We start from the raw sequence: 26568 nt of genomic DNA on the forward strand, positions 1-26568 counted from the left end.
ACGTTAACAGCAAGAGTACAGCTGCACACTTGAGGCTGCGGACCTTGGATTAAACAACCCCCACAGAATAGCCTCCCTTGAGATGATCTGTTCGACATCACATGCGACAGAGTCAATGATAAGAATGAAGCAAGATTTTTCTGTGACATCACGCCATTGATTGTCCCTTCCGCAGAAAGTTTATGTATACATGGTTCTAAGCCTTTGGAAATATTGCGGGAAAGCGTCAACGAAAACTGGAGCAGCTCGATTCCGTTATCTCCTACTCGGCCCCAGCCCGGGTTATTCTGTTGGTTTCGGTCGAACAGTTAACCAAACTAGCGCCATGACTTGGCGATCTGATGGTTAGCGATCGATCCTTCTTTCTGGGCCATAACTACATATACTTACCATTCTTCATATGTGAAGTGAAATGCGATGCTGGGGCCTTGGATGTGGCAGACCGTCGGAATACTCACAGCATGACTCTTGCGATTGTGAAGCTCTTTTGTGTAATGGAGCGAGAAACTGAACTCCAGTGGCAACTCCTCGCCTTCTCTATCTCACATAATCATCGGACTGTGCGAATCTATGCGAATCTATGGCCACTATCCAGTGATAGATGGGAAAGATGTTAGATACCATCGTTATCTGTTCTATGAATCTTCGTTTATAGCACTGAACGGGGAATAGAAATGGACGGCATGTTTGTTTAGATGTCGTCCCATTACAAGAGAATATGCTCGGCTATCGATCAGTTGCCCGAACATTTTGTGAAGCTGCCGCTCCCGGCCACCAGCATATCCCAGGCTTAGGGATTCGTCATCCCTGTCACCCAGACGCTGATTCATTTTCAGCAGTCTCTATTTCAGGCATCAATTCCTCCGTCATCAGTTCCTCAGGTGGCTGAACAAGGCCAGTCAGCATCTTGGGAGCCGGTAGTCCCAGAACGATTGTGACGGACCAAGAAATGGCTAAGAGGAGAAAGGATAGATGAAAGTCAGCAGATTTTCACTGGCGGGAGACCACCTGGCAAGAGCTGGGCTATATTGGGTCGCAAACTATGGTTGTTAAACATAGATAATTCACATACCTGTTTCTTTTTTAGAATCGCCACATTAGCATGACATCACATACAGGGAATTTGCTATACAAAAATATTCTATTGCTTGTCTAACGCTTGCCCACGCCCAATGAATAACGGCTATATACAAAATAGAAAGAAGGAAGGAAAGAAACAAAGAAAGAAAGATCCAAGAAGAAAACTCTCCAAGAAGAATGGTCCCACCCTCCCTCCCTATCCAAGAAAAAATCAAGGCTATCTGAAAACACATCGCCCTGTTGACTCTACTATCCATGAGAAAGGAAAGAAGGGGAAGGGGAAGGGGAAGAAGAAGGGGTTGACATTTTGTTAATGCCTTTGGCCAGAGCCCTAGATTTGCTGTTGAGTCGACTGGCGAAGTCGATTTGGGTCCACCTTGACACCGATCAGAGGCGCTCCCTCTGCGCTTGCCTGCGCTTCAACGGTCTCGCCGTTGACCCTCCCGAAAGCAGCTCCCCAGGGTGCATGCCGCGCGGACTGCCTGCTGTCGTCGGGGTCCCCTAGGGGGCCTCTGGCGCTGGCGGACGGGTTCGGTGGGCAACTGGCCTTGAACGGGCGAACAGCGCCCAGATCAGCTGGTCGGCAACTTGGTCTTGCTCTGTTTGATCCAAGTCGAGGCCGGCTAAGGGCGCCGGCTCCAGGGTAGCTCCAGGGTAGGCGAGACAGCGGACGGGAAGGGGGAGAAGAGCGGGGGAAGGAGAAAAGGAGAATATATCCAAAAAAAAAAAAAAAAAATTGAAAAGAAAATTAAAATGAAAATACAAAAAGAAAAAAGGGGTAAAATGATAAATGGAAAATAGAAAATGAAAAGGAAGCCGGAAAAAAGGTGTCCAAATGAACTCGACCCCTCACTCTCCCTCAGCTGCCATTCTCACTCTGAAATGTCCAACTCTCCAGCCCAGTGTTCCCAACTCCTTCGTACATCCCATCCCTCTGTATCCAACGTCTTTGCCAAGTATAATTTTATGTCACAATCACTCCCAGACGAACTGATGTCGCGGAGCAACGGCTTAAGCCTAAGCTTCGCATCTCTCAGCGAGTGGCGACTAGCTCAGTGACCCAGTTTCTTGATTGCTTGAGGGCCTCCCCTTCCCTGAATTCTTAACCATCATTATGACCGTCCAGGCATGCTATGACCAAAGTAGAAAATACTTCTGCCAAGGATGTCAACTTTGCGCGAGATCAAGTGAGGGCTCTTAATGGGAGACGTCCCCCGGAGCCCATAAACGCACCGAATGCAAAGTCTCACGTCACTTTTTGCTTTGCTACTTGAACAAATGGGAAGCAGATCATCGTGCCCTGGTTTCAGACATTAAGTGTGGTGTGTGATTGGTTGAGCATGTGTACCCAAGAGAAGGCATAACTGGGAAAGATTGGTGGACCGTGTATGCATATGCATTCAGAGGTTCTTGCCCCCTCTTCTCCGTCTGTGCTTGTTTATGCAGCGCCCGTTGATACAGCGCCTTCCAACTTGTAGCCCTTGAACTGGCGTGCAGGAACTTTCCTGTCGAAGAGGAGATCCAGCTCTTCGTAAGTGCGACCCATAGTCTCAGGCACGCGAAAGTATGACCAGATGAGGCAAAGAAGTGCAAGGCCACCAAAGAAGAAGCCCAGCTTGCCCTGTAGATTGGCTTGTTCCGGGTTGATCATGTATGGAATAGCCACAGTCATGACGATGCCCAAGACTCCCTGAGCGGCAGTAGCGGCGGCGATGGTTTTTGAACGGACACGAGTAGCTGAGCATTCTCCAAGCAAGACGAAACAGACGGGACCAATGGAGATGTCGTAGAAAAAGTTCCAGATAAGCATCAGTGACGACTCTGCCCAAATGGCACCAGAAGGGCGACCAGGAATGCAGTCGAGAATACCGATGACGAACTGAAGGACGACGAGCCACGCCAAGCCCATGACAAAAAGCGTTCGTCGGCCGAATTTGATCAAGAGAACCCAAGAGACGAGAGTTCCCACGAATCCAACAGCTACGAACAGTTGGTTAGCAAGGGAAACGCCGGATATAATGTATCGCAGTCACTATAAAGCCATGATGACTCACCCAAAAAGCCGACGGACATATCAAAAGCTTTGTCAGTGGCTAGACCAGCCTGCTGGAAGAAAAAGGTACCATAATTGATGAGGTAGATGCCGCTGAGAACTTGTGTACAGTAAACACCCATTGAAATTTCAGTCCGGCGCCAGTTGTCGCCCTTGAAGATGTCCAGGTATGTGCTGCCGGCCTCAAGCTCTTGTTCTAGGCGATCTGTTTCGACAATGAAGGCTAGGGTTGCCTGGACATTGACCTCAGGGGATGCCAGCCTTTTTAGAGATTTTTCAGCGTCCTCTAGACGGTTCTTGCGGACGAGCCACCAAGGACTTTCAGGGATGAATGCAACACCAGGAAGAATGACGAGAACCCAGAACCATTGGAGGAGAAAAGGGATTTTGTAGGCCCAGTGGTTGTTCAGCTTGGATGTGCCAGCGGTGACACCGTTTCCAAGAAGCTGGCCAATGACGAAACAAAGGTTGACAAAAGATGTGAGATGGCCACGAAGTGCCGTGGGACAGACTTCAGAGGCATAGGCCGGAGCAATGACGACAAACATACCCAACACAAGGCCAGCGAGGAGCTCTCCAGCAAGAAGGACGCTGAGAGTCTTGGAGAAGAATTGGATGAAGACGATGCCAGCAGTGAGAATGACACAGGCTGCAAAGGTGAGTTTTCGCCCAAAGTAGTCCATGGGATACGCAGCAAAAATGGCACCAACTACCTGGCCTACAGGATTGCCCATGGAGAGAGCAGTCTGCCAAGAAGCTTCAATCACCCACTGTAAGGGATATTTTAGTCAAGTTGATATACAAAGATAGGGGCAAAAAATAGACTTACGTCTCCCTTGTACAAGTGTCCAAAGTCGCGAGCGAATTGAGGCGTTGAGTAGAGGTTTCCGATAAGCTGAGGGTCAAAGGCCAGCATGATGACACCAATGGATACAAATCCAGACCACGCAATTGCCTTGGGATACAGTCTCAGCGCTTCGGTGAAAGTGAGCTCGTGCTCAGCACGAATAGCCTCGATGGCTTCGGCGGCAGCTCCATCGTGCTTCAAGTCATGAATGGAGTCTCGTGCAGTCTCTTCCCGCTTGAGATCAGTGGCCATAGCGGCGATGAATGACTGGACCAAGCGGAGTTGCTTTTTGAGAGGTGAACCGTTGGTTAAAAACAAAGAGAGAGAAAAATGGAAAAGGAAAAAGGAATGGGAATGGAATCAAAGAGGAATAACGTGTGTGCTGGCTATCTCGCCGCAGACTGGAATTGGCAGGCCGACGATAAGAATAAAGATGTGGGACTGCGGAGTAGTAATCGGCTTTGAACAGCCAAGAGAGCAGCCTTCATGGGGCACCGCGAACCAGGTCAAGAGAATGGCGAGGATATATAGATAGGAAGGTGGTGAATGTGAGCCTGCAAAGGAGTGGAGAGGGGGTATCATGGCCCATCAAGCCTTTTGCTGCTCCGAAGCATGATTGCCATGCTTGCGGCGCCTTTTGGCCCGATGTAACGAGATTGCCACTAGCAATGGAGCGGGAGAGGCTTGACGAAGAGGAGCCAGCGATGGTACAGTACGAGAGTTGGTAGGTTGTTGCTGCATACGAGTCGTTATCAGCTCGAATGAAACGCTTGGCTGATTAGCCTGCTGGGAAGGATCACATACCTTGCGGCTCTCCCCGACTTGGCGGCTGCAAAAAGCAGGCTTGTGTCTTAGCGGTGCGAAACAGTGCATGGTTGACAAGTCTAAAAGTTGCTAGTGTGGCACAACGCGCTGCAAGTAGCCGTTAGTATCGTGAAGAGATGATTGTTCCACCTATCAGGGGTAGCGAGCACGCTGGCCGGGGGTCTCGCGCCGCTGAATCGGCTAGGGAAGCTTAAAAACAAACAATTAAGCTCACCAATTGCAGAGTTCTCCAAGCAAGCGGAGAGGCAACGTGTGTTGCAGCTGACCAGGGGCCAAGAGATATGTGTGGTGTGTTTATGTGTGTGTGTCTGCTAGTAGACAGTCTCGAGAGTGAAATGAAATACGTAGTTTCGATACGCCGAGTTGCGGAGGGGTCTGTTGGCTGAACCAAATGATTAGCGGAATGGAGATGGTGAGGAAAAGATGGAGGCAGTGGAGAATGAGAAGAGGCGAATACACTCACAGTGGGCGTGCGGGGGTGGATAACTCCCCTCAACGCCACAAGTGCTCCAAACAGCATGGAGAGGTTGAATTTGCAAAGGGTATCGAGGATTCGACAGTGAAGATGGACGACATTGTTGAGAAGAAAGGATTGAAATCGGCAGAGATTGAGATGTAGCCCTGAGAATTCTCCCACGCTTCTCTCCGGACTCTACTTATTCCTCAGGCATCTGCCTTGACCGTTTGTTTCTGAAGCGTCCCTTCGTCATCTGAACCGATTTATCAGGCTTTATCGAACGGCGAGAGCAGCAGACAGGCACATCGACTCACGCATTGCCAGGAATCTGTCCGAGGCCTTGCCACAAACGGAGATATTCTCGTACGGCAAGTATACTCGGACGCAGAGCTAACTCGACCGACTTCCTTAGGTTGTGCTGACATTAGCACCTAGTTGACCGCCGTCCCCGCATTTTGGGGGTCTGGATTTACAGGGCAGCACCAAGTAGATACGAGGTGGTGATACGAATTGGCAGCAGAGTGGGGGCGGCGAACTCGGATTCGTGTCAACGTTGCATCTCTAGATTGCCAGATGTGGCGATTTGCTTTATACCAGGTAACGCGAGAGACTCCGCTTTGTAGATAGAGAATGAGAGGATGTTTGAGATGCGCGGAAATAATAGAGCATAGGGGCTATTCGTTGTGCTGTAACATGGCGTTGGAGTGCACCGTGATGTGATGGTTTCATCTTGTTGTAATTAGTTACTAATTCAGCTGGGGGACAGCACAATCGAGTCACGATTCATGACGTTTCTCGGCTCCGGGTAGCTGCATTGTGCTACTCAGCCGTCGGTTGTCGCAAGCCGGGCTCCGATCGTGATAGATTAATTTGGCGGCGTGGAGACATGCACGGGGTAACTGTAATGAGCAGCTCGGATTGTGGCATTGGGCAGGGAATATAGGTAAAACTCCGTTGTAGTGTCATAAATGCTTTAAATCGACTGATAGTGGTAATGAGAAGCCGAGATTTTGATCGATTCGCTGCTTGATAGGCGAAATCAAGCATTCTTTAGCAGAAATGGTCAACCACCGTTACCAAATCATTTATGCCGTACAATTGACAAAGATTCCGTATATGAAAAAGATTCAGCTGCATAGATTATTAAACAATAGCACGCTAACAAGTTTTATTGTCATACAAGATGAAGCATAAATGTAACGTGATGAAGCTTTAGGAAGATTCCCCGCTGGATTGAAGTGCAGCACAGAGAAGAATACAAGACATTTGTGGCGTCGTTTACTGTAAGACACCGCACGGATGGTGATTTCTGCTGTAACATTAATTTTTTCAACTTAAAATTTCGATGATACTTCGCCTAGAGTCTTATAGCCATTTCTGTTATATCATCTGAGGGAAAATAGAAGTAGAGATAGAGCCTCCCTGTATATGTATTTACATGTTGCATGCAGACAATCATAATCATCATAATCTAGACTGTCCTCTGCTAGTCAAAACGGGAGTAGCAGTATCAATTTTCTTGTCGACAGCCTCGTTTAAAGGTATGGAAATGCTTGCACAGTCGAGCACATTGAATATGCTCGTCAATCCAAGCCAGACAAACTTGTCAAAGCGTAGAGCTGTGTGAAGCGCAGTGGCAAACAAAATAGCGTCTAGCTGTTTACCATTGTCGACATTCAAAATCCTCTTCATTTGCATTGCCAATCGGGCAACTTGATAGTTCAACTGATGCAGATACTCGACCGAAAACTCTGGCAGTGCCGACTTTGGTGTGATTAGTCCGGTTGCTTTAACAACCTCAGTGTGTGGCTCCAACTCCAAAAGTTTGCCCATATAAGAAAGATCCACCACCTCGGCTAGTTGTTCTGCAGACGCGAAGCTTTTTGGAATAGCGGCGGCGAGAGCTCAATCATTTCGTAGCCGGCTCTTTTGAGTCTATCGTAAGCGAGATGAAGGCCCAGTGCAAACGGTGGGTAAAGATGTAAATCGTCTGCCTTGAGCCACACGCCGATTCAAGGCTTGCTGGGACACGAGACTCCCATTTATGGATGCGGATATATAAAGGGGCTATCATCCCATGGACTTGCGTCGGACATCACTTTGGCTGCTAGTTTTGCATCTCTCACCGATCTCTCCAGGAATCCACTCACAATGCGCGAAACAAGTGACGTTGTGCCCATGATGCCTTTTCCAACGATTCTCTGGCCATGAATAGGTATCCTATAAGCACTGGACTTGTATCCAACACCACACGTAGCAGCCAGTATCCGCACGCTTCCGCCTCCATCTGTTGCCAGCCCCAGAGAAGAGCCTCCCATAGCAAGCAATACGCCTTCGTCGCCAGAAGACCCCCCAGACGCAAACTCGGCGTTGTATGGATTGATGGTGCGTCCGAAGACGATCAAATCCATGTCAGCAGTAAGCACTGACTGTGGAACTATTGTTTTGCCAATGATGACGCAGCCTGCGTTGAGAAGAACCTGTACTGCCTGGTTTGTCATTTTCGCTGGTCGGAAGCAGAGGCCTGCCGTACCAAGACAACTATCGTATCCCTTGATGTAAAACTGATCTTTAACGCTGATTGGCAGGCCATGGAGAGGCCCAACAGGCTGCTTTCCCCGTCTCTGGAACTGGGCATCTAGCCATTTGGCTCGATCGATCGCGTCTGAAAACATGATTTCCGTGAGACAATTCGTCAGTTGCTGTGCGACGGCAGCTCTCTTGCAAAATGCCCGAACGACATCTTCAGCCGTGACTGCTCCAGAAGACAGCTGAGTGACCAAGACGGTAGCATCGTGAGTTGGGTTTGTAGGGTAGAATCATGCAGAGGATGAGATTATAGAGCGCCAACGGACAGTAATCGCTTTATTGATGACTAAACACCATCAGTATCGGCATTTAGAGCGCAGCGATCATCATCAATCATCTTTTTAAATAGATGAATTGACCGTTGCTTGCAGCATATCTGCTTGATCCTGCGCAGCCAGTTATGGCCTCTTGCAGTTCCTGTCAATTAGCAGATCGTGTCGCGCCATGTCGTTCATGCTACTAATTTGCGGCTCTTGTGCTCTTCCATCTAGGATAATATTACCCAGAGAGGTCATAATTAATGCACATTTCACAAAAAACCACTGGTTGGAATAAGCTGTTGGTGATAAATTTCCTCATTGGTGCTGCTGGGCTACAAGATAGATATACGCAGCCTTACGCCAACAATTACCAGCTGATCACGGCTGTCTCACACCAGCCATCAGCCTTGATTTCGTCGATTCAGCTGCCGCCTGTCAGAAAGGGCTACAAGATGGTGAAAACTGGAGGTTATTGAAACTGACAGTGGATTGAATCTGAAGTCACGCTAGACTGACTTGCAGTAGAGCTTTGGGGATGCCCAAGCAGAAAAAAAATCATTCTTAAACTCAGCCTCTACAACTGCGAAACTTTCCAATCGGATAAACAAACACAACTGTTTCCTTCCCACTACTCTATTGATTCGTTGCAGTATCTAGCCCTTGCGGTTCTTCTATATTTCGCGCTCGGTGCTTCATCGATTTGTTACTCGCGACCCCCTCGTTATTTCCAAGATCATCGACAATCTTTTCTTGTTCATCTGGCGATATGCAACTCAAAATGACCTTCGATATGATTCGTAACACGATTCGCAATGTGATTCACGCTATTGGAGCGATGGGACACCGACTAAAAATCTCAGTTTACAGAGGCTTGCGGTTGCTGATGTTGCGACTGTCGTCACGCCCGAGTTGCAATCGAGGACAGAGAGAGTGATGGAAGATTGTATCCGCATTTGGTAAGTCAAAGCTACTAAAGATCTTTTTAAAAAATAGTCTGGCTAACTTGCTAATGAAGCAGCTGACATTCATGTAAATGAAAGCTTCTTTGTTCTCGCCTTTCCCATTTATCGCTTGCTGGCACCTGAAGCTTCTCCCATGTCTTTGACTTTGACTCGAGATCTAGCCTCTGTCTGTCATGATTGGACCTTGATCGTTCTAGTGGTCTGTTCGGAAGCCCTTGGTTATTGATCAACTACCTGAGTTAGCTTTGAGGTTGTTCACATCTATTACGAGGTCGCCTTACTTGAACAAAGAATAATTTTTGTGAATGGCATACTTGAGCTTGGCAATCTGTGTGCATGAGAGAGTTAATCTCTATTGTGACCCTTTCTTTGTTGAGCCATTGACGTAGAAATATATGTTGAACTTTGTTGTTGTTTGGGCGATCTGGACAATCTAGCCGTCATCGAAGTTGATTTGACCAAGTTAGCTGAATTATGTTGTTTCCAACACTTCTATCTAATCTAGCAGCTGAAAGCAATGCTGGGTACGGGCCATTTATTGCACTAGCCTTCGCGGGTTTTTTCGAGCGTATAGCGATTGTATACAGAAATAGAACCCCCATATTGGAAAGATAATGTTGCTTTTCTCCGACGTGACTGGGGGCGACCACCAGTTCACTGAACTTGGTCGGTGCCCTCTGCATTCTGGCACGAGTGTTGGGCTTCCTGCGGGGTCCCGAGAACGGCCATGTTGATGTAGTACATGGTTGGTCATTTGGAGACTTCATAGCAACGCCCGCGATTTTATCGACAAATAACCCTGGAGTATCCCCGATATCCTCCGCAGACTTTTCCAAAGTAACCCGTAACCTAACCCGTAACCCCGGGTTTTCAATGGACTTGGTATATCCATGAGTCTCAAAGGTGGTGTTGAAATTTCTTTTGCGTTTGTGTGGTCTTTTAGCAGTGGACTGTATGCTCCGAATTGCCACATAGGGTCTCGATATCCCCTGAAACCCCGCGAGAAGGAATAGAGAGCGCTCTTAGATAAGGCTCCCGGTTGGAGTTACCTCCGAGTGGCAGCTTGCTCAACTTCGTCGTCTAATTGGGGTCCCGAGAACGACCGTGTGGAGTAAGCACAGGATTGGTCGCTTCGGAACCCCAAGCCAAATTTGCATGGGCTCTCGATATCTTCAGAAAGCTTGCGAGGAGGAATAGGGAGTATTCTTTGATAAGACTCCCGGTTGGAGCCACCTCCAAGTGGGAGCTTGCTCAACTTCGTCGTCTGATTGGGGTCCCGAGAACGACCGTGTGGAGTAAACACGGGATTGGTCGCTTCGGAACCCCAAGCCAAATTTGCACTTTATGGAAGCATTCTCGCATCCTTTGCACTGGATTTCCCATTGCCATATCTTTCCAATCTCGCCTGCTCCAGCTGGTATTGTGTTTGATAATTTTCTCTCTTTGTTATGCCACGAGCATCTTGGTCCCACTTGGGGTCCCAAAACAACCCTGTGAAGAGTTGGTCGTTTCGAAACCCCTAATGCATGTCTGCTTATGGACCGTTGAGCATTGCGATGGTGTCCTAGTAGTCTAGGGTGCCATAGGAGAGGTGGTGACCATAGTCCTCAGGTGTATGGCGTTTACATGTCGGCAAAGGTAAATTTGTTGGGCGTTAGAAACCAGTAGATATCATGATAGGCGAATTGGCTGCAGCCCAGGTCATGCCGGGGAAATAGATGGCGATGAAGGCGTCTCGTACCAGAGGTTATGGCGAATATAGCGAAAGGTATTTTTCGAATGCAAAAGAAAAAAAAGAGAATTGATGGTATGCCAAATTTATGGGAACGGTTCTGCAGAATATGAAACATAATACGGGGTAAAACAGTATCTGGAAGTTCAGATCATGGGCAGTTGTCTACCGCAAGTTAACAGCTGCCGCGGCGGCGAAGGCGGTATTGTTATGTGGGGTTAGATAGAGCTTGTTGATTTCGTATTTTGTGCAATATTCTCGACATTTTAAGGCTCGAAAGCCTTTCTTCTGCCAACTGAGAGCTCCAAGTGGCAGGTTAACAATGGATAGAGTTGAAGGACATTGCTATGAGAGAGAACGCCATTATTGGATAATGCTGGGGTTGCGACGACAACACTGATCAGATGCTTAACCAGCAAGTAATAGTCGGAAGATTGCGTGTTTATGAATGCTGCAAGCTGTTCATTGTTTGTGATGTTGAGTAGACAGTGGATTGCTGATTGACAGCTTTCGTGACCTTGCTGTCTGTGTATAGGGGTGGTGCGAGTATGCGTTCTGTGCTATGTGCCTGCTCTGCTCACTTGTCTTGAGATCTTTGATTGAGGTATTGAAGCTGATGATTTGTTCCATGGTTGTTTTTATGATTTGCCTTGTAGTAGAGCATCTAATGCGACGGTTCCTTCAATGAGCTCATGTCTCTCCGGAATTTGTTACTTCTGCCATTGATGATGGTGATGATGATTTGTACTTATTGCCTTCAAAGCCCAGAAGACCTTAGAAAGGTAGCTTGATCTCAACTAAATGGAGTGAAAGGTCTTGTTGAGTAATGTTCGGATCATCTCGAACGAGTCTTGAATTGGCGGTACAACGTCCGTATTCTTCCAAGGGTTTCCCTATCGTGAGGAATGACGCTTCTTTGACTCTCTTTGATGCAAGAAGAAACTCCGTGTGCTGAAAATCATCCGTTATAACCTCTGGAGATCTCGTCTTCGCTTAGTCTTCGATCAATTCTTCATTAGGCGAATCAATCTTACCGATTATCAGTCCTGCTTTCGATGGGGTATTTTTTTTTTCGCGCTCTCTTCCTTCAAAGATAACCCTTTACGTGTTTCAACTCATTTTCTGCCACCCTTCTGCGCTTCTTGGCAGCGAGTTGGTTGTTACGTAATTCCTGATATTGCGCATGATGATTGCACCGTTGAGGCTGCTGACTCGTTCCTGACCATGGCTAAAATGCGTTGAGCGGCCTGCGCTTTTTAAAACATCCGTGAGTGATTAGGAACGAGTCGGTGCTTGGTTGTTTTTCCACCACGTTTGTGTTCCTCAGAATATATTATGGTACTCCCAAGAACCAGTGGCAGCATCTTTTGTGTTTGTTATATTTCCAACCCCATGTCTTTTGTTCTGTGTGAAAAGGAAACGTTGACACAAACAGCCGTTACATGGGCAGCCATCTTGTTCAAGAGCATCCTTTTGAGGTAGGCAGTGTATTCATCAGCAGTTTCAAAGCCGATACTGTCGCTCTGGCAAAATATCTGGCTCAGCTGCTGTCCTTGTGCCTGTACGAGCTTGTGTTTTGTCTCTGTCTTCTCCATATCAAGCCCGCCGTCAACTTTTTATCGCCACGTGTTTTCGCTGACTTTGGTCCAAGGTATTCTTTGTCTTGGCAATATCCGCCTTTCTATCCAAACTTTGGGCAGGGAAGGTACTTCAAAGACTTCGCGGCCGGGGTCTCTCGTAGACTCCCAGCCGACTGGCTGAGCTCTATGGAGTCAACCACACATCTATGAGTGTATCAGCCTAATGGCCAATAGCAAATCGGCAGCATAACAAACCAGTTTCCGTATGCGAATATTCGGGTGCTTCGATGTAGACTGCCGCCCTGCCACCCACCACTTTGCCCACCGACATGCCTGCATTGTCTCCATCATTTCCGATTAAAGCTCTGCTCTGTAGGCCTGGAACTTGTCAGATGGTTTCAACAAACAGGACATTCGCAAACAATTGTACATCTGCCTCTTCAGCAACACAGACCAGACGGGCACCAAAGCTTCCCACATACATTATTGATGGTGGCGGGTATGTTTTTAAGTTGCCCACACTTGCGTCTTCATTGGCGGTCCCTATCTTTCGGACAACCCCTTTTCTGAGTCAACATCCAGCAGGTCTGTCCTGTCGTGTATGTCTGTGTGTGGATATTTTTGCAATATCATGCTTATAGGAGGGAGGAAACGATAGAGAATGTCGATGCAGGCGACAGGACAGGTCTACTTCCTCCTCAATAGCGTGGCCCATAGCTGACTAAATGGCAGGTACTAGCAGCAAGCTGCAGCTCCCTGCCAGCTACAACTGTATCAAGTAGGGCCTATAGACGGTACACTTGATTCGACAGCACCTTCAGTATTAGGCTGCTGTAAAAGGTAGGCTTGGGCCTTAACGATGACTTGGTAGATGTAGCAGCAAAGATATATTCCACTTTACCGTATTTACTGTGGGAGTGTTTCTTGTCCAGGCTGAAGTCGAACATATAGCCGACTACCTGAAGCTGGCGCAAAGCTTTCCGACCAAGAAAGAAGGATAGTTTCCCATGCCATCCAGAAAAGCAATGGTAATCTAGCTGTTGGCTCCGTTGCTCTCTCTTTCGTTCCTCTCTTTGCACTGCTTGGGCTACTTTGTTTGGGAGTGTAGCGGATGCTGAATATGTTGCATCGATCATGATAGCCATAACCAATATACACAAGTTGGCTGCTGTTGAAAGCAGCTGAGTTCGGAGACGACGAAATTTTTCTTTTATTGCTCGAAGCTCGACCGACAATGTGCTAAGAGAATATCCAGGCAGTGCAAGCCATTTAATGTACAGGAAGCAAGGAAAACGGGCATGGTAAGCCCAATGCATTGTGCAGAAAACATGTAATAACAAATTATCGCCAGGCTATGCCTCGATTTCGTATCCACATTCCCCTCAGAATCTTTTCCAGGAAGACTATCAAGTAGCCGAATTTCAACCTTCAAAACAATCCTCCAAAAAGAAGTGGACAGTAAAGAAGTCCTAAACCTCAAAATGTTCCTGGAAGCGGATTAGAAAGTGATTCGTAGGGCAATAAGAAAAAGAAAAAGAGAACTTACGGTAGTGGTAGCTAATGCGGTAAAAAGAAATAGGTAAGTTGTAGTTTTCTATATCTGCAGTAATAGGTATACAAGGCAATTTCGGATTCTTCGCTGTGCTGCCGATAGGATGGAAAAAGGTTGTTTGATCATATTTCCTTCGCCTGCTATATCGCCGCCATTATCCTCATATATTCTATCGTGTGCCTTTTGACTTCGCTGGCTCTTGGGCTGCAAGCGGCTGCCAGCATCTGGGCAATGATTTCTCTTGCAGGCTTCGGCAATCCGGCTTGAGATTACCAATCGACCTGGAACTGGTTATCAATTAGACGATCGTAGTAGCTGCGGTCGAAGCCGATGCCGTCGGTCCATATCGGTAATTGGCAAATATTTCTACTGCAGACTCCAAAGGTTCCAGGCGCTTGATCTTAGACTCTTGTTATTTTGAAAATTTCCCTCTCGACTACTTGTGACGGGTCTGAAGGGTATTCACAAGTTCGATTCTCTGCGTTTGTGTAGTGTTGATCCGTAAACTGCTTGCCGTGCCCGGCTGGCATTTTTCGCTTACTTCAGGGGCTGATGTTCCAAATTCGACACTGGGCATGTGTATTTCTGCTCTAGAGTTGGAGGACTCTCCTCTCCTTGGTCGGAGCTGATGGTCGGTACTAGCCGTACCATATGACATATTTTCTGCAGCCCGCTGGTGCATCCAGGGGCTCACCATTATTCCTTTGTCTTCGTATTGCTGCAGCTGGCCAGCTGGGGCCTCTTGTAGACCCCCCGCCGACCAGCCGCATTCCCATTCCTTCTCAACTGTCGATTAATGTTAGCGCGAGAAGCGTACAATGTCAAGTCTTTTTCCTTTTATTCACTGTGTACTTACTTGGGAGGCAAGACAAAAAAACCCCTTCAGGCCGAACCAGAGTGTCAAGTTGTCGGCAGGCTGTTGCTGGTCAAGACTGGCGCTGCCAACGAGGCCGCGGGTATCAGCCGCTGGAATCTACCCTTTCGAAAGGGGTTATGGTCGCAAGGTTGAAACTTGAAGAAATTGACAAAAGAGAACAAGCCATGATACTCCATGTCAGAGAAAGACTAGAGGCGACACCTTGCCCTAAGCTGCCTTCTCGAGTTTGCGTTGGAAGGGCCCAGTGGCCGGGTCCATAGCGGTGTGTAGGAGGAAGCAGGAAACAGGAAGCAGTAGCGAGAAGAAGAGCAGAGAAGCCGCAGGGCATTCACAAAACAGCAGATGCAGGAGCTCCACACAGATACCCACAAAAGATGCACCGAATGAAGTGAAGCAATAATGCGACTAACTCCTATGTACGGAGTACACTTGTTATGTACTCGTTATTCATCTGGAAGACGCAGTTTTGTATGCTGTGCTCGCTACTTCTGCCGTGGAGGAGCTGTGATTCTGGTTCAAGTGTTCTCTATCTGCCGCAGCTTGAGATTGATGATCTGCAACTCTAATCCAGCCAGTTTATCTCTTGATGCAGTCCTTCAAAAAATATGGACGCTGTATAGCCACCTCTGCATTGTGCTCTCCATTCCAAAGTGATCCCGCCGACGGTAGGGCTGGCCCGAGATAGCTAAAGTACCCAGAGAGCTTTGCGGGAAATCGTAATTGGACCATGAATGCAAATCTGGATGCGAACCCCACCCATTTGACCTTCTCTTAGAATACTCATGTTTGATGCAAAGTGACTTGGGTTCATTCTTGGCCTCGTTGGTGGTGTGTGATTTGCTTGTTGCATGGCGATAACGGACGAGACATGAAACTGCTCATGGCCCATATTGTTTCGGTAGCACGTCAACCTTCGGGAGAGACTATCGCATCAATCAAGCAGCGAGAACATCGAGGCCATGGAAGGATAACCCTTGGGGAATATATGATGTGGCCCAGCGTCATCACTATCATCACTCTCGATCGCCTCACTCAGCCCTCCAACTTACTGTGCAACGTCCTCCTCTACTCCGGCGGCACGGCTACCCGCTCTGGCATCGGAGTTGGGCGCGATACCTTGTGTTTATACGACGCTATATTGATAAGTAGCTGCCTGAAGAGTACACCGGGGCGTTTAGGTGTATCTTGTGGCCCTGCTCGATGGGTTTTGCCCCAGGCCTGATGTTACTACTGGGTTTGGGGATACGACGGGCACTGAACTGTCATTTGAAGAAGATAATTGTGAATGGTGAAATATTCATCTTATAAAATTTAAAGTGACATATAAATTACAAAAGTCAGTACATATAATGATATCAATGGAATTTGTGCCAATTTATCCCCTGAATTTTTGGTTGCTTTTGTTGATGCATTATTATACGCCTCGGTCGCTGCAAAAGCTGCCAAAATGCTAGTCAAGTTTGCCTGAGCATCTGAGTTTGTGTATTCCTTTGCGCGCCATGTGGCGTTTAGTGGATCTGCAAGCATGAGATCCGAGATATTGTAGCCCAATCCCTGGATAGCCGTGATATTGAATGCATCCATCATGGCATGATCTTCATGGATGGCGTTGTGGCAGTGAAACATGTACAGGCCAATAAATGGAGCAAACGTAACAGCTATTGTAACTGTTTCTTTTGGGCCGAGCAAGACGACATCTTTAAGGGCGACCTTTTCGTACGGTGCGACTGTGTTTCGTCCGTTTGCACGAGATATAATCCGGAAATCGACCAAGTGGATGTGAATCTACCATGAAATATTAGTGAACCAGTAGCTCTGATATAGCGATTAGGCAACGTACTGGATGGCTCCAATAAGGATTCTGATTCTCCAATACCCACATCTCTGAGGCGCCTTTTTGAGGTGCTGCAAGAACTCTGTTCTTGACATCGGTGAAGGGTACACCATTTATCACCCACTCACCGTTCCTGCTTGATGTTAGCTGAGACCAGTCATTTGAGTAGAGTGATTTACTTTTTGTCAAATTTGAACTGTCGATTAATAAGATTACCAGTCGGTGGAGCATCTATTGAGACCAAAGATGAAGGGGGCGGGCCGTTATTGATGTCGGAAGAAACGGTAGATCCCACATTGAATTGCATCACAAGATCAGTATCCGCGAAATCAATAGAATCAAAAATTTTGCCTTCATTCATAACGGTCAAGTTGCGATTTTCGTAACCTGAAAAGTCAATGACCACTTCCCACCTCTCCGCCACCGCTATCATTAGGTTGCTGGTTGTTACAGACGCACTCATGAATCCAGAGTCCGATGCGACAATTTGAAGCGGCAGTGCGTTTCCACTGCTATTATCCATAACAGTTAGATTTAACGTTCGACTGAGAGACGAATTTAATACACGAAATCGGTATTTTCGGGGCTCGACCGATAAAAAAGGCCAAGGCTGTCCATTGACTTCGATAATATCGCCATAGACGCCGTCGGTTTCGCTGGCTACTGAAGTGAGATTTCCAGTAGAAGTATATTGTTTTGAATTGAGAGCAAGGGGGATATCGTATTTGCCTTGAGGAAGGCCAAGTTTTGCCTCCACCTCGGCATCTTCGATGATGTAGAAGCCGGCCAGACCGCTAAACAAATTGACCGAGGTAATCATATTCGCGTGATCTTCTTCATCTTAGAATCACATGGGTGGATTGAGTGGAAAGGGTACGCACCGTGGTACCAGAGAGTTCTAGCAGTATTTGAGTTTGGATAGTAATAATCTTTGTACTGGCCCGGTTGGATCAAATCTTCTGCCCAGCCGTCCCAGACTGCGCGCGAGTACGATCCATGAAGATGCAGTACAGCCGGTTGATCTGTCAATTGATGTCAGACTTGGCGTAAAGTAACTGGGGAGGCAATTACCATTGTGATTTACAACACGTATTACACTTTGTCTTCCGCGTTGCACTCTAAAGGTTGGCCCTGGAGATATTCCGTTATATCCTACGAGGCCCGTTTTGGCAAGATTTGGATATATCTGAGCCTGGAATGACGTGATGTTGAGTTGGAAAAAGTCGATGGTTACGTTGTTTTCGGGATCTATATAGGATCTATTCAAATTTAAAGGGAAGATTGGCTATAAGCATCAGAAGCGGTAGAAGCATAACCTTTGCTACCTAATGTAGATATATAATAGAGGAACTTACAGTAGTGGATCGATAACTGGCGGTACAGGGAGAGGAAATTGAAAGATGTAATTGTACGGTGGTGACAGCCATGCGGACTTGCCCGACGGCTTACTTGATAACACCCGTCTCAATCCCAATTCTGTATGAGCGGCGCAAATGAGGGGAATAAAAAGAAAGAATATGGATAGACTGTTGGCCATTTTGGAGCTGTCCAAGGTTTTTTTTTTCGTGTAGTACGTATCTGACACAGCGAGAGATTTGCAAACCAGGTATATAAACTTTTCAAAGCAATCATATTATAGTTCAATAAGCGAAAAATGATACGAGAACGTGATTAACCTCTGATGTTCAATTAAGAGAATATAAAAAGGAGCTATTATTGGGCGATTAAAAATAACATGGCGCGTCAACAGCGTCAGCTACCGGCCCTATGCGGGTATTGAACTCGGCCGAATGCTCCGGCTGTGCAAAGGCCCGAACAACATACCAATTGAATGGCCAAACAGCCTTCTTTGAAGCTGTATAGATACAATTCGTTAGTAGTTTATATATTTACTCTATTTATAACCTTACTTCGCGCTGCATATCTATACTCCTAACAGCGGTGAGAGAAAGAGATTGACTTTACAATACATGACATTTAATCTTTAGTCTATTACAAAATATCATTAACCACTTCGTAAACACCCTAATGCTGCTACACAAGTCTCTATGTCTTTCAGTGTACGAATGTCGTCCGGATTTCTGGTGTCGTCAAAGTGGACAGTGTCGATCCACGTACCTAGAGACTTATATCAGCTTCTAATAGTAATACATTTCACCAGTAGATACTTACGATACCAATTCAATCTTGCGCCTCCATATTTAGCCAGGTGACGGCCAAGGCTGCCGTAAAACATATACAATGTGGGGGGAACAGCCAATCTGCCCCAAGTTGGTAGCCGAGTATTGGGAGCGGCAGATCTTCGTGTTTATAGTGGTGGACGGCGAGTCCACATATTGCAAACAGGATTGATAACAAGTAGAGAGTGGTGGACATTTTAAACTAATGTATTTCGATTAAGCGTCTTTCAAAATGTCGAAAAAAGCAAGTATATAGCTCGTATGCGGTTCACTTTATCCAATCTAAAATGTTGAACAGATATCAGGTTATGGAATAAATATATAATTATTATAGAGATGTAAGATCAAGGCACTTTCTTACCTATTGTATTCGTATGGGTACGTAGTAGATGACGGCAGTGACCTGTAAACGATCGGTTACTGACAGGCGATGCTCGGCCGATGCTATTTGGAGAGCGATGGCTGCGGCCATTTTCCCGCGTGCTACGCTACGGATTGTTGTGGCAATTTCCTTTGCTCCAATACAAGGGCTCTGTTTAACCTTTATTACATGCTTCCTTTGACTAACCGGTTCTTTCCAACAATGTGTGTATTTGTAATATATAAATATTGAGAGGAAATTGTAAAATAAAGAGAAGATTTACATAGAATGCTTATTTCGTTGCTGAAGATTACAAATCCGGTAGGAACTTCAACACCGAATCTAATAACATAAGACCTATTTTGAAACAGGTAGAATGATGTACTTCTTTCTCCCAAATTACCATGCACGCTTGCAACGTGTTCAATATTATCCGACGTGGTGGGATTGTAGACCCTGCAGAGAGGGGCGCCTCTTGGCGAAGGAGATACAAACACACAGTCAGCATTGATGCAAAAATGTCGCTCTTGAAGAGACGACTAAGCAGGTCCGTGTTGTCTAGCTCCTTTTGGTCTTCGAGATCTCGATAATGCACGAGGATAGCTAGACTGCATTCCAACGAGGACCAATACGAAACTGGGTACTCTGACGGAGCGACAGCATGTAAAGCGTGAGAGCGGTGGAGCACAAGGAGGATACGGCGGAAAAATATATCCAGCGTAATATAAAGCCTCGGCTTGCCATACATCTTGCCTAATAAGGTATCCATGAGCCGGCGTACATGGTCATTATACTTGACAACTTCGTCGTACAACGGCTTGTCAGTGTTGCTGGTAATTCTGGAGATTATGTGGCATAGTGTCGGGTATACATCAATAAGCATTACCCATGGGTCATTTGTTTGAGAGATGGACAGCGGTATACGTTCGGCGAACATATCAGCTGATACAATCAATGGTTTCCCTGTAACCATAGCGACTTGTACGCAGAAATAGACGACCGTGGACCACATTGTCTGCTCAAATTGCCAAACACCAATATCTTCATATCCATGATGTGGCATACGCTGTTTGTGCAAGTCTATCGCAGTAGCCGCACGGATGACAGTGCCGAGTAACGTCCAACAGGAATCAAAAGTGCGACATGTCGCATTAAGAGTTTGCTTAGCAAGAACCATAAGGCACAGAGTTCTCACAGCTGATATATCGGGTTGGACCATAAAAGGCGTCTTGCTAAGACAAGCTTCGGCGGCCATGCAGAGATCCATGGTTGCGTGTTGATCCCTCGTCACGGCAAAACACCCCAGTGCTAATACCATCAAAAAGCTGGCTAACCAGGCCACATCTGTTGACCTGGGGTCATTCCAGAATTTCTCGGCTAATGACGAAAACATAGCAGTGTCAATGATGGGAAAGCTTGGTTGGTAGAGGGCGAGGTAGCCATTCATATAAAATTGGTATTTTGGTCGATGTTGTTGGAGTAGATCATGAACACTATCCAAGGATGCAAAATTGGCGGCTGCCGGACTGTTGAATGGAAAGTTTTCAGGTAGCACAAATTCGTCAGAAATGTTAGCATTCTGTTGGTGAATCAAGTCTGAGATCATACGGCGGACTGGAAGATCAACACGCCCAGCCTGCAACTTGAGCTGCAATTACTGTTAGTTCCATCTTTTTGAGCAACTTCATGACCTGAATGCTTACTGCAGATAAAAGCCCACCCCAGTGAGTGGCACCACGACGCTGTGCATGCCACGACTTGATACGACCATCGAGGTCTGGTCCTATTTTTGGTGCGTCTGCATCCAAAGATGGACTGGCCGTTTCCACTCTATAGCGGTATTCGCAAAATTTACCCCAGCCAGACATTCGACATCGTGAACAGGGCAGGTCTCTATCACACCTGACTTTGAGTCTATGGCATCGTATGCAAGACAGTTGGGCTCGCTGCCTCTGTTTGACAACGCCGGACTCTTGTTCTCTATTCACATCGCTTTTGTTTTCCAAGTGCGATTGATGTTCAAGACCCGGAATAGACGGGAGTGAGGCCTCTGCATCAGACCGAGGGAGTGCCTCGGTTGCCAAATCTAACAATCCAGTGCTAGGCTCATCCGTAGGTGAACAAGCACCAAGCGAACAGGTGACATTTGCTCTGGTGCATCGCTGACAAGACGGTTTCAATCTGTCGCACCGCAGTTTGAGTAGCCGACACCGGCTACAGGTCCGGACCTCCCTAGCAACTCTCCTCACAGGCATGCTGGAGCGCCAGTGGCGTTAGATGTAAAGGGGAATTGATGAACAACCACTAAGATATAGCGAGTTGTGTAATAAAGCGTAAATAGGAGAAGAAAGATAACATGCAAGCTGTAACGCCGAATCGGCCATAAGCGGGTAGCAAAGTAAGTTGATATAAGTGACCCGAAATTGATCAAGCAGTCTAGCAGTGAGTGTTAGATTCGGCCGAGATCTCATACCGCTTACTGCCGATAGCTTACGGAATACCTCAGCAGTTACGCCTCAGAGTTTGCAAGGATGTAAGCCGACTAGGCCTAAACGATATATATAGACCAGCAGCACAACTAGTCATAAAGGCGCTAATAGGCGGTAGACGCGTGGACTCGACGAGCTAGCCCCAACATGTAAAACTGAGGAACCAGAAGATGGCGTCTGGGACGAGGGCCAGGGCGGAAGCAATAACATAGCCAGGGACGGACATTGTGGAGTATAGTTGCGACTTTGAGGATGATATCGCCGGTGGCTTTGGAATCAATTGCAACAGGCTGTGAAGTTGGTTAAATGTGATTGCTCTTATCCTCGACTGCTATTATATGCTAAAGAAAGATGAAACTTACACCGAAATTGATATCCTCGGAAGCGGCAAAACAACATCGTCCACTGCAGTGCTTAGTTCTTGAACTGAGTTCCGCGCTGCCATCAGCGATAGGCGGCACTGCCACTACCGCAGCTATGGAAATCTACCATTAGCCAACTTTGAAGTTCCGCAAAGAGCTGCTGGGCTTAGGAGTGGGGTTGGGAGCAATTGGCGAAGAGGCAAAGCTGGTGAAAGCAGTGGAAGAGAATGCCGCTGCCCGGGCCCTTTTCTCGATATCTAGAGTTTAGGTTAGTGGTTATTCTACCAAGTTGTATAGCTCAAATCCACTCAAATCTTCTGCATTATTCAAGGCTTGGACATTATCTAATGGAAGCTGCTGTGCGTCTTCCTTTCAGCTGATTACCTTTGGGACGATCTGCATCAATTTTCCTAAGAATCTCATCCGTACTTGGGGAAAAGAACTCTCTCACTAGCAGACATTATCTTCTTCTGGTCTTGTAGACTGCGGCTCATTTTCTCCGAGAACATGATCTTGGAGACAATAATGAAGAAGCCTGAGGTGGTAGATGGCAAGCTAGTGATGGCGAACACGTAAATTAGAGATTAATAGAAGATTCTGCGCGGGCGCGAGGAGGCTACGCTGCGACGAGCGGTAAGGAAAATTCGGCGTGATATAGACCTCTTATTTTTCTGTCTAGAACTCAAGTTAGTGATCAAATACCCTACCATCAAGCTCCATACTTTAGGTCTACTCACATCTTCCATTTCGTGAAGAGCTCCATTTCGGACTTTTCTGGATATGCAGCCATAAGTCGGACATGGTCCAGCAGCGAGATGAGCCTGTGAAAGTTGGTCAGGGCGGTGGCTTCTATCAGCTGACGGACTCAAGAGGGTACGATAGTTGTTGCGGCTTGGCTGAATCCTCTAAGAGAAAAAAATGTCGGTCCTGGTCCATGCTAAACTGGAGCTTCATCAGGCGTATCAGAGCGGATGCCTGTGGAACGAGGATAAGATGGGGGGGATAATTGCCAGAGTTTCCCTTACACAAGTTGGCAACGAGGGCTGCAGACTATCTATTTGGGACCGTCAAAGCACAGAGCAGCCGCATTTGGACACCTGATATACCAATTAGAGAAGAGAAATCATGATGAGAAGACCCTTTTGATCCAAGCTACTCTCTTTGTGCAAGCTGCCCTCAAGCTACCCTGAAGCTACCCTGAAGCTATCCTCCAGCCGAATATCGTCGGATAACCCTCATCAATTCTCCACCAGATCTCTTCTGTCTCAAGGCTCTTTATGAGAACTCTCCTCCCAGCTGATGTTTTCCCCTCTCGTCTCGTAGCATGAATAGATTCTTCTCGGCCGGCAAGGCGTGTGGCGGGTAACGGCCGCTGGCGGTATCAAGATGCGACGTCGGAAACATGTTATCGCGAGGATGAGTAACATCTTCGACTCTTGATGCCTTGAAGCTGAAGCGCTCGGCAACGTTTGGAAGATGTGAAGGGTATTCACAAGTTCGGTTGTCTATGCTTGTACATTCGATTCCCAACCTGCTTGGTAGGCAAGGCGACGGCTGGCCAACTGGGGCCTCTCATAGACCCCCCGCCAGCCAGCCAGCCGCCACAACGCCTACTGAACGCGGAGACGACGGCGGGGACCCCGAGTAGAACTCTCTTTTTTCTTGACAGTCTCTCGCCGTGAAATCGGCTTGTTGGGAGCTGGGATTTGAGAGCGTGTTTCCAGAGTAAGAAACCAACAACGGCTGGCTGGACCTCTATTAGATCACCCGCCAAACTAGTTGTGGTTTTTCATCGTCTTGAATCTGCTGCTATGTGTCAATTTGGAACTTTGGATCTAGATAGATTATCGTTTCGATGAATTGGAGACTCACTCTCATACACATGGTTTTCTGTTCTCGGTCCCATTCCCAGGCAACCATTCGACCGTGGGTGTGTAGACGATTTAAATACAAATAGATGCTACAACACGCGTCAATAGAGGAAATTGAACCAAGGGCTTTTGGCTTGACTTACTCGAATCAAAAGAGCTAGTTGAAGCTTGTAGAAGAATTGAAATCGGACGCCTTGACGGGCGGCTTGCTGCGATCCCGAGTATACACCACGATCTTTTCTGATTGCTGTTCCAAAAAGCAGAGCTCTGCACAGTGGAGAACCCCGACTCGAGTGGAGATGCAAAGATCTCGCCAAAGAGTCTACCGCATATCCTGAAGATGAATAAACATTGCAAGCTGCGCAAATATCAGCTACTGTCATACAGCACGGTAAGCCAATTGCATCACACACCTGGAAAGAACAATGCTTGAGAGCCTCGATAGATTTGCATGAGCTCAGATGCGCAGTGAGGTTGCGAGGCAGAATGATACCATCTAACAGGAGTAGTGCAAAAGTGAGAGGACCAAAGGAAGAGGAGCAAGGTCAAAACAAAGAATCCAAAAGGACAAAAGGAGAGGAATGATAGGTATTGGCTTCAGCTCAAGGAATGCCGATGCATAGGGGGGCTGAAATGGAGATCCAAGAGAACGAATCCATGACTGGCTGGCGTTGTAGGAGATACCAGAAGAGCATATTAGAGAGGGAGAGTAGTATGAAGATGAAGAGAAGAAGAGAAGAAGAGCGGGGTGCGTAGGAGAAGAAAGAGAGACAACAGCAGCTGTTGGGTGGTAGCGGCCCCGATCCACTCCACCGCTAAGCACTTGCTGTAAGGCCACCTACAGCATCGCCGAGGACTCGCCTATTGCCTTTGAAACTGTCGGTCAAGCCATTTAGCTCGTAGCTTATTTCTGTCTAGAGACGGTCCTTCTTCCATAATATAGTGTTTTCTACGTAATGAAGCTATCTCTGGGAAGGTTAATCAGTCCAGATGTGCCCCAGAACTGGTGGTGGTCACTGCTCCTATTCCATCAAAATCCCGCTGTATGACGTGTCAAAGTTTGTCATATCTCGTCTGATACTCTTGTTAGCTTCATTGTTGTCATGGTGAAGATGCATAAAGTTCAGATAGTATTCCAGTCCTGCCAATATACCTCTGCACAGAAGTTTGATACGATGGTTAGCCAGTAATTCTACTTCTAGACATGCCCATTGTCATTGCCAACTTTCTTATTGTTTTCATCCATGAAGTCGCCTTGGTAGTATCAGAGCGAGCAACACAGAAAAGCTCTGTCGTGTAGAGTACGATATTCGGCTTGAGGAGGAATCGTGCACCCCCTCATCATATGTCTCCTCTCCCTAGTTAGACTTCAATTGTCTAATCAAGACAATCGCGACAAATGTTCGTATTGCATCAGTATTCCAAGTACAAAATCTCAATAACATTGCTCAAATATTCCATTCGTTCATATCATGACAGTAAATTCTTTTCCTGGTAGATAAATGAAGAAGCACAAGGCCCAATAACAAGAAACAACAACAACGACGACGCCAATGACTGCCAACGCCGGGAAAATTATCACCTCTTCGCGTCCCTTCTCATCGCGCACTGGATGTAAGTTCCCTCCAAGAAAGTATCCGTCTGTACGACTCGGAATCCATATCTCTCATAGATAGGCTGGCCCGCAGGAGATGCATCCAAAAAGCACTCCACCTTGTCCTCGTCAGCCTTCTCAACGCCATACTTTAGCATCAAGCTTGCGGCGCCTTTGCCCTGAAATTGGGGCTTGACAGCCAAAAGTTCGAGATACCAGTGTGGCCGCTCTCCCATAGCCTCGTGATGCATGTCATTCAGCCTCCCAAAGAAAAACGACGAAAACTTTTGGTCGCCATCGCTGGGCCAGGCTTCCACTGGCGGAAGAGGCTCTGGATGCGCCCCTGGAACAATCCACTTGGCAAAGCCCGCAAATGTCTCTGGCGTGGTAGAATCGTTCCAGACAGAGAGGAAGTGGTTGTTTTCGTCGCGCATTTCGGCTTCCAGCGACGAATACCAGAAGTCGTAAGCCGACTTGGTCCCTCTTGGGGCAAAGCGCTGATGGATTGGGTCTTGGGCAAAAGCCTCAAAGTATGTTTCCACTATCAGCGGCAGATCTTCGAGATCGCTGGGGCGAAGTTGAAGCGGCATCTTCTATTTTTGTTTCTTGTACTTTCTTCGTTCACCATATGCTAATGGTGACAATGCTCTTGTTCTTGATGAAGAGGCGGCTGCTCTTGGTGGGCTATTCAGTTAGGTTCTGAACAGTTAGCCAAGTCCGAAATAATCGGATAGTCCGATTCAATAGTGTTCATTTTCCCCCATACTGACTTGTCTTACTGTCCTTGTCTTTATGAGTGGGCCACGCCTCGCCTTTGGTCAGCGACTAAGAAATTCTGAAGCGGTAGAAACGAATAATAACATGCAGAGAATGCATTTCAACGCCGTATATCTCTCCAAATATATCTTTTTCACTCCTCTCTACTCAAAGAAGCCACCCAAGTGAGGATAATGGCAATGAAGCACTCTATAATCGCAGTCTTGATTATTTATTGGTGATGACTCACTCGGTGAGCAGGAAAATGCGACACTAAATCACTGCTACTGCTTAGCCATCAGATATG

At 47.0% G+C, this 26568-nt stretch overlaps 8 protein-coding genes across 8 annotated transcripts; all 8 read right to left on the reverse strand.

The window, feature by feature from the left end:
• Positions 1–2518: 2518 nt before the first annotated feature.
• TrAFT101_000304 (uncharacterized protein) lies at positions 2519–4232 on the reverse strand (the record flags this gene model as incomplete). The annotated part of the gene is made up of 3 exons (XM_024899158.2): positions 2519–3060; positions 3135–3903; positions 3963–4232. 3 exons carry the CDS (start codon positions 4230–4232, stop codon positions 2519–2521), a joined length of 1581 nt encoding a protein of 526 aa, XP_024764514.1.
• Positions 4233–4568: 336 nt separating this feature from the next.
• On the reverse strand, positions 4569–4853 carry TrAFT101_000305 (uncharacterized protein; the record flags this gene model as incomplete). Its single annotated transcript, XM_066125974.1, has 2 exons — positions 4569–4715; positions 4785–4853. 2 exons carry the CDS (start codon positions 4851–4853, stop codon positions 4569–4571), a joined length of 216 nt encoding a protein of 71 aa, XP_065982071.1.
• Positions 4854–6726: 1873 nt separating this feature from the next.
• TrAFT101_000306 (uncharacterized protein) lies at positions 6727–7937 on the reverse strand (the record flags this gene model as incomplete). The annotated part of the gene is made up of 2 exons (XM_066125975.1): positions 6727–7026; positions 7413–7937. The coding sequence occupies 2 exons, from the start codon at positions 7935–7937 to the stop codon at positions 6727–6729; spliced, it is 825 nt and encodes a 274-aa protein (XP_065982072.1).
• A 6696-nt stretch (positions 7938–14633) lies between these two features.
• Positions 14634–15598, reverse strand: TrAFT101_000307 (uncharacterized protein; the record flags this gene model as incomplete). Its single annotated transcript, XM_066125976.1, has 3 exons — positions 14634–14723; positions 14794–14910; positions 15509–15598. The coding sequence occupies 3 exons, from the start codon at positions 15596–15598 to the stop codon at positions 14634–14636; spliced, it is 297 nt and encodes a 98-aa protein (XP_065982073.1).
• Positions 15599–16125: 527 nt separating this feature from the next.
• Positions 16126–17468, reverse strand: TrAFT101_000308 (uncharacterized protein; the record flags this gene model as incomplete). Its single annotated transcript, XM_024906291.2, has 3 exons — positions 16126–16599; positions 16655–16781; positions 16828–17468. The coding sequence occupies 3 exons, from the start codon at positions 17466–17468 to the stop codon at positions 16126–16128; spliced, it is 1242 nt and encodes a 413-aa protein (XP_024764517.2).
• A 4701-nt stretch (positions 17469–22169) lies between these two features.
• Positions 22170–22803, reverse strand: TrAFT101_000309 (uncharacterized protein; the record flags this gene model as incomplete). Its single annotated transcript, XM_066125977.1, has 3 exons — positions 22170–22297; positions 22492–22595; positions 22778–22803. 3 exons carry the CDS (start codon positions 22801–22803, stop codon positions 22170–22172), a joined length of 258 nt encoding a protein of 85 aa, XP_065982074.1.
• Positions 22804–23180: 377 nt separating this feature from the next.
• On the reverse strand, positions 23181–24522 carry TrAFT101_000310 (uncharacterized protein). Its single transcript, XM_066125978.1, has 4 exons — positions 24325–24522; positions 24055–24269; positions 23913–24000; positions 23181–23846 (listed from the first exon to the last, which is right to left on the reverse strand). The coding sequence occupies exons 1-4, from the start codon at positions 24362–24364 to the stop codon at positions 23830–23832; spliced, it is 360 nt and encodes a 119-aa protein (XP_065982075.1). The 5' UTR covers positions 24365–24522; the 3' UTR covers positions 23181–23829.
• Positions 24523–25289: 767 nt separating this feature from the next.
• Positions 25290–26476, reverse strand: TrAFT101_000311 (uncharacterized protein). Its single transcript, XM_066125979.1, has 2 exons — positions 26276–26476; positions 25290–26189 (listed from the first exon to the last, which is right to left on the reverse strand). The coding sequence occupies exon 2, from the start codon at positions 26093–26095 to the stop codon at positions 25490–25492; it is 606 nt and encodes a 201-aa protein (XP_065982076.1). The 5' UTR covers positions 26096–26189; positions 26276–26476; the 3' UTR covers positions 25290–25489.
• Between the last annotated feature and the right edge of the window lie 92 nt (positions 26477–26568).

Source organism: Trichoderma asperellum, chromosome 1, assembly GCF_020647865.1.
Source record: "Trichoderma asperellum chromosome 1, complete sequence".
Taxonomy (NCBI): domain Eukaryota; kingdom Fungi; phylum Ascomycota; class Sordariomycetes; order Hypocreales; family Hypocreaceae; genus Trichoderma; species Trichoderma asperellum.

Excerpts from the sequence above, each read along its gene's own strand:
- TrAFT101_000310 (XM_066125978.1), bottom strand. The coding sequence starts at position 24,364 with ATGCAAATCTATCGAGGCTCTCAAGCATTGTTCTTTCCAG. Across the intron at positions 24,270-24,324 it reads TCAAGCATTGTTCTTTCCAG|CTTGCAATGTTTATTCATCT; the intron begins GTGTGTGATGCA and ends ATATTTGCGCAG. Across the intron at positions 24,001-24,054 it reads AACTAGCTCTTTTGATTCGA|CATCTATTTGTATTTAAATC; the intron begins GTAAGTCAAGCC and ends CGCGTGTTGTAG.
- TrAFT101_000311 (XM_066125979.1), bottom strand. The coding sequence starts at position 26,095 with ATGCCGCTTCAACTTCGCCCCAGCGATCTCGAAGATCTGCCGCTGATA.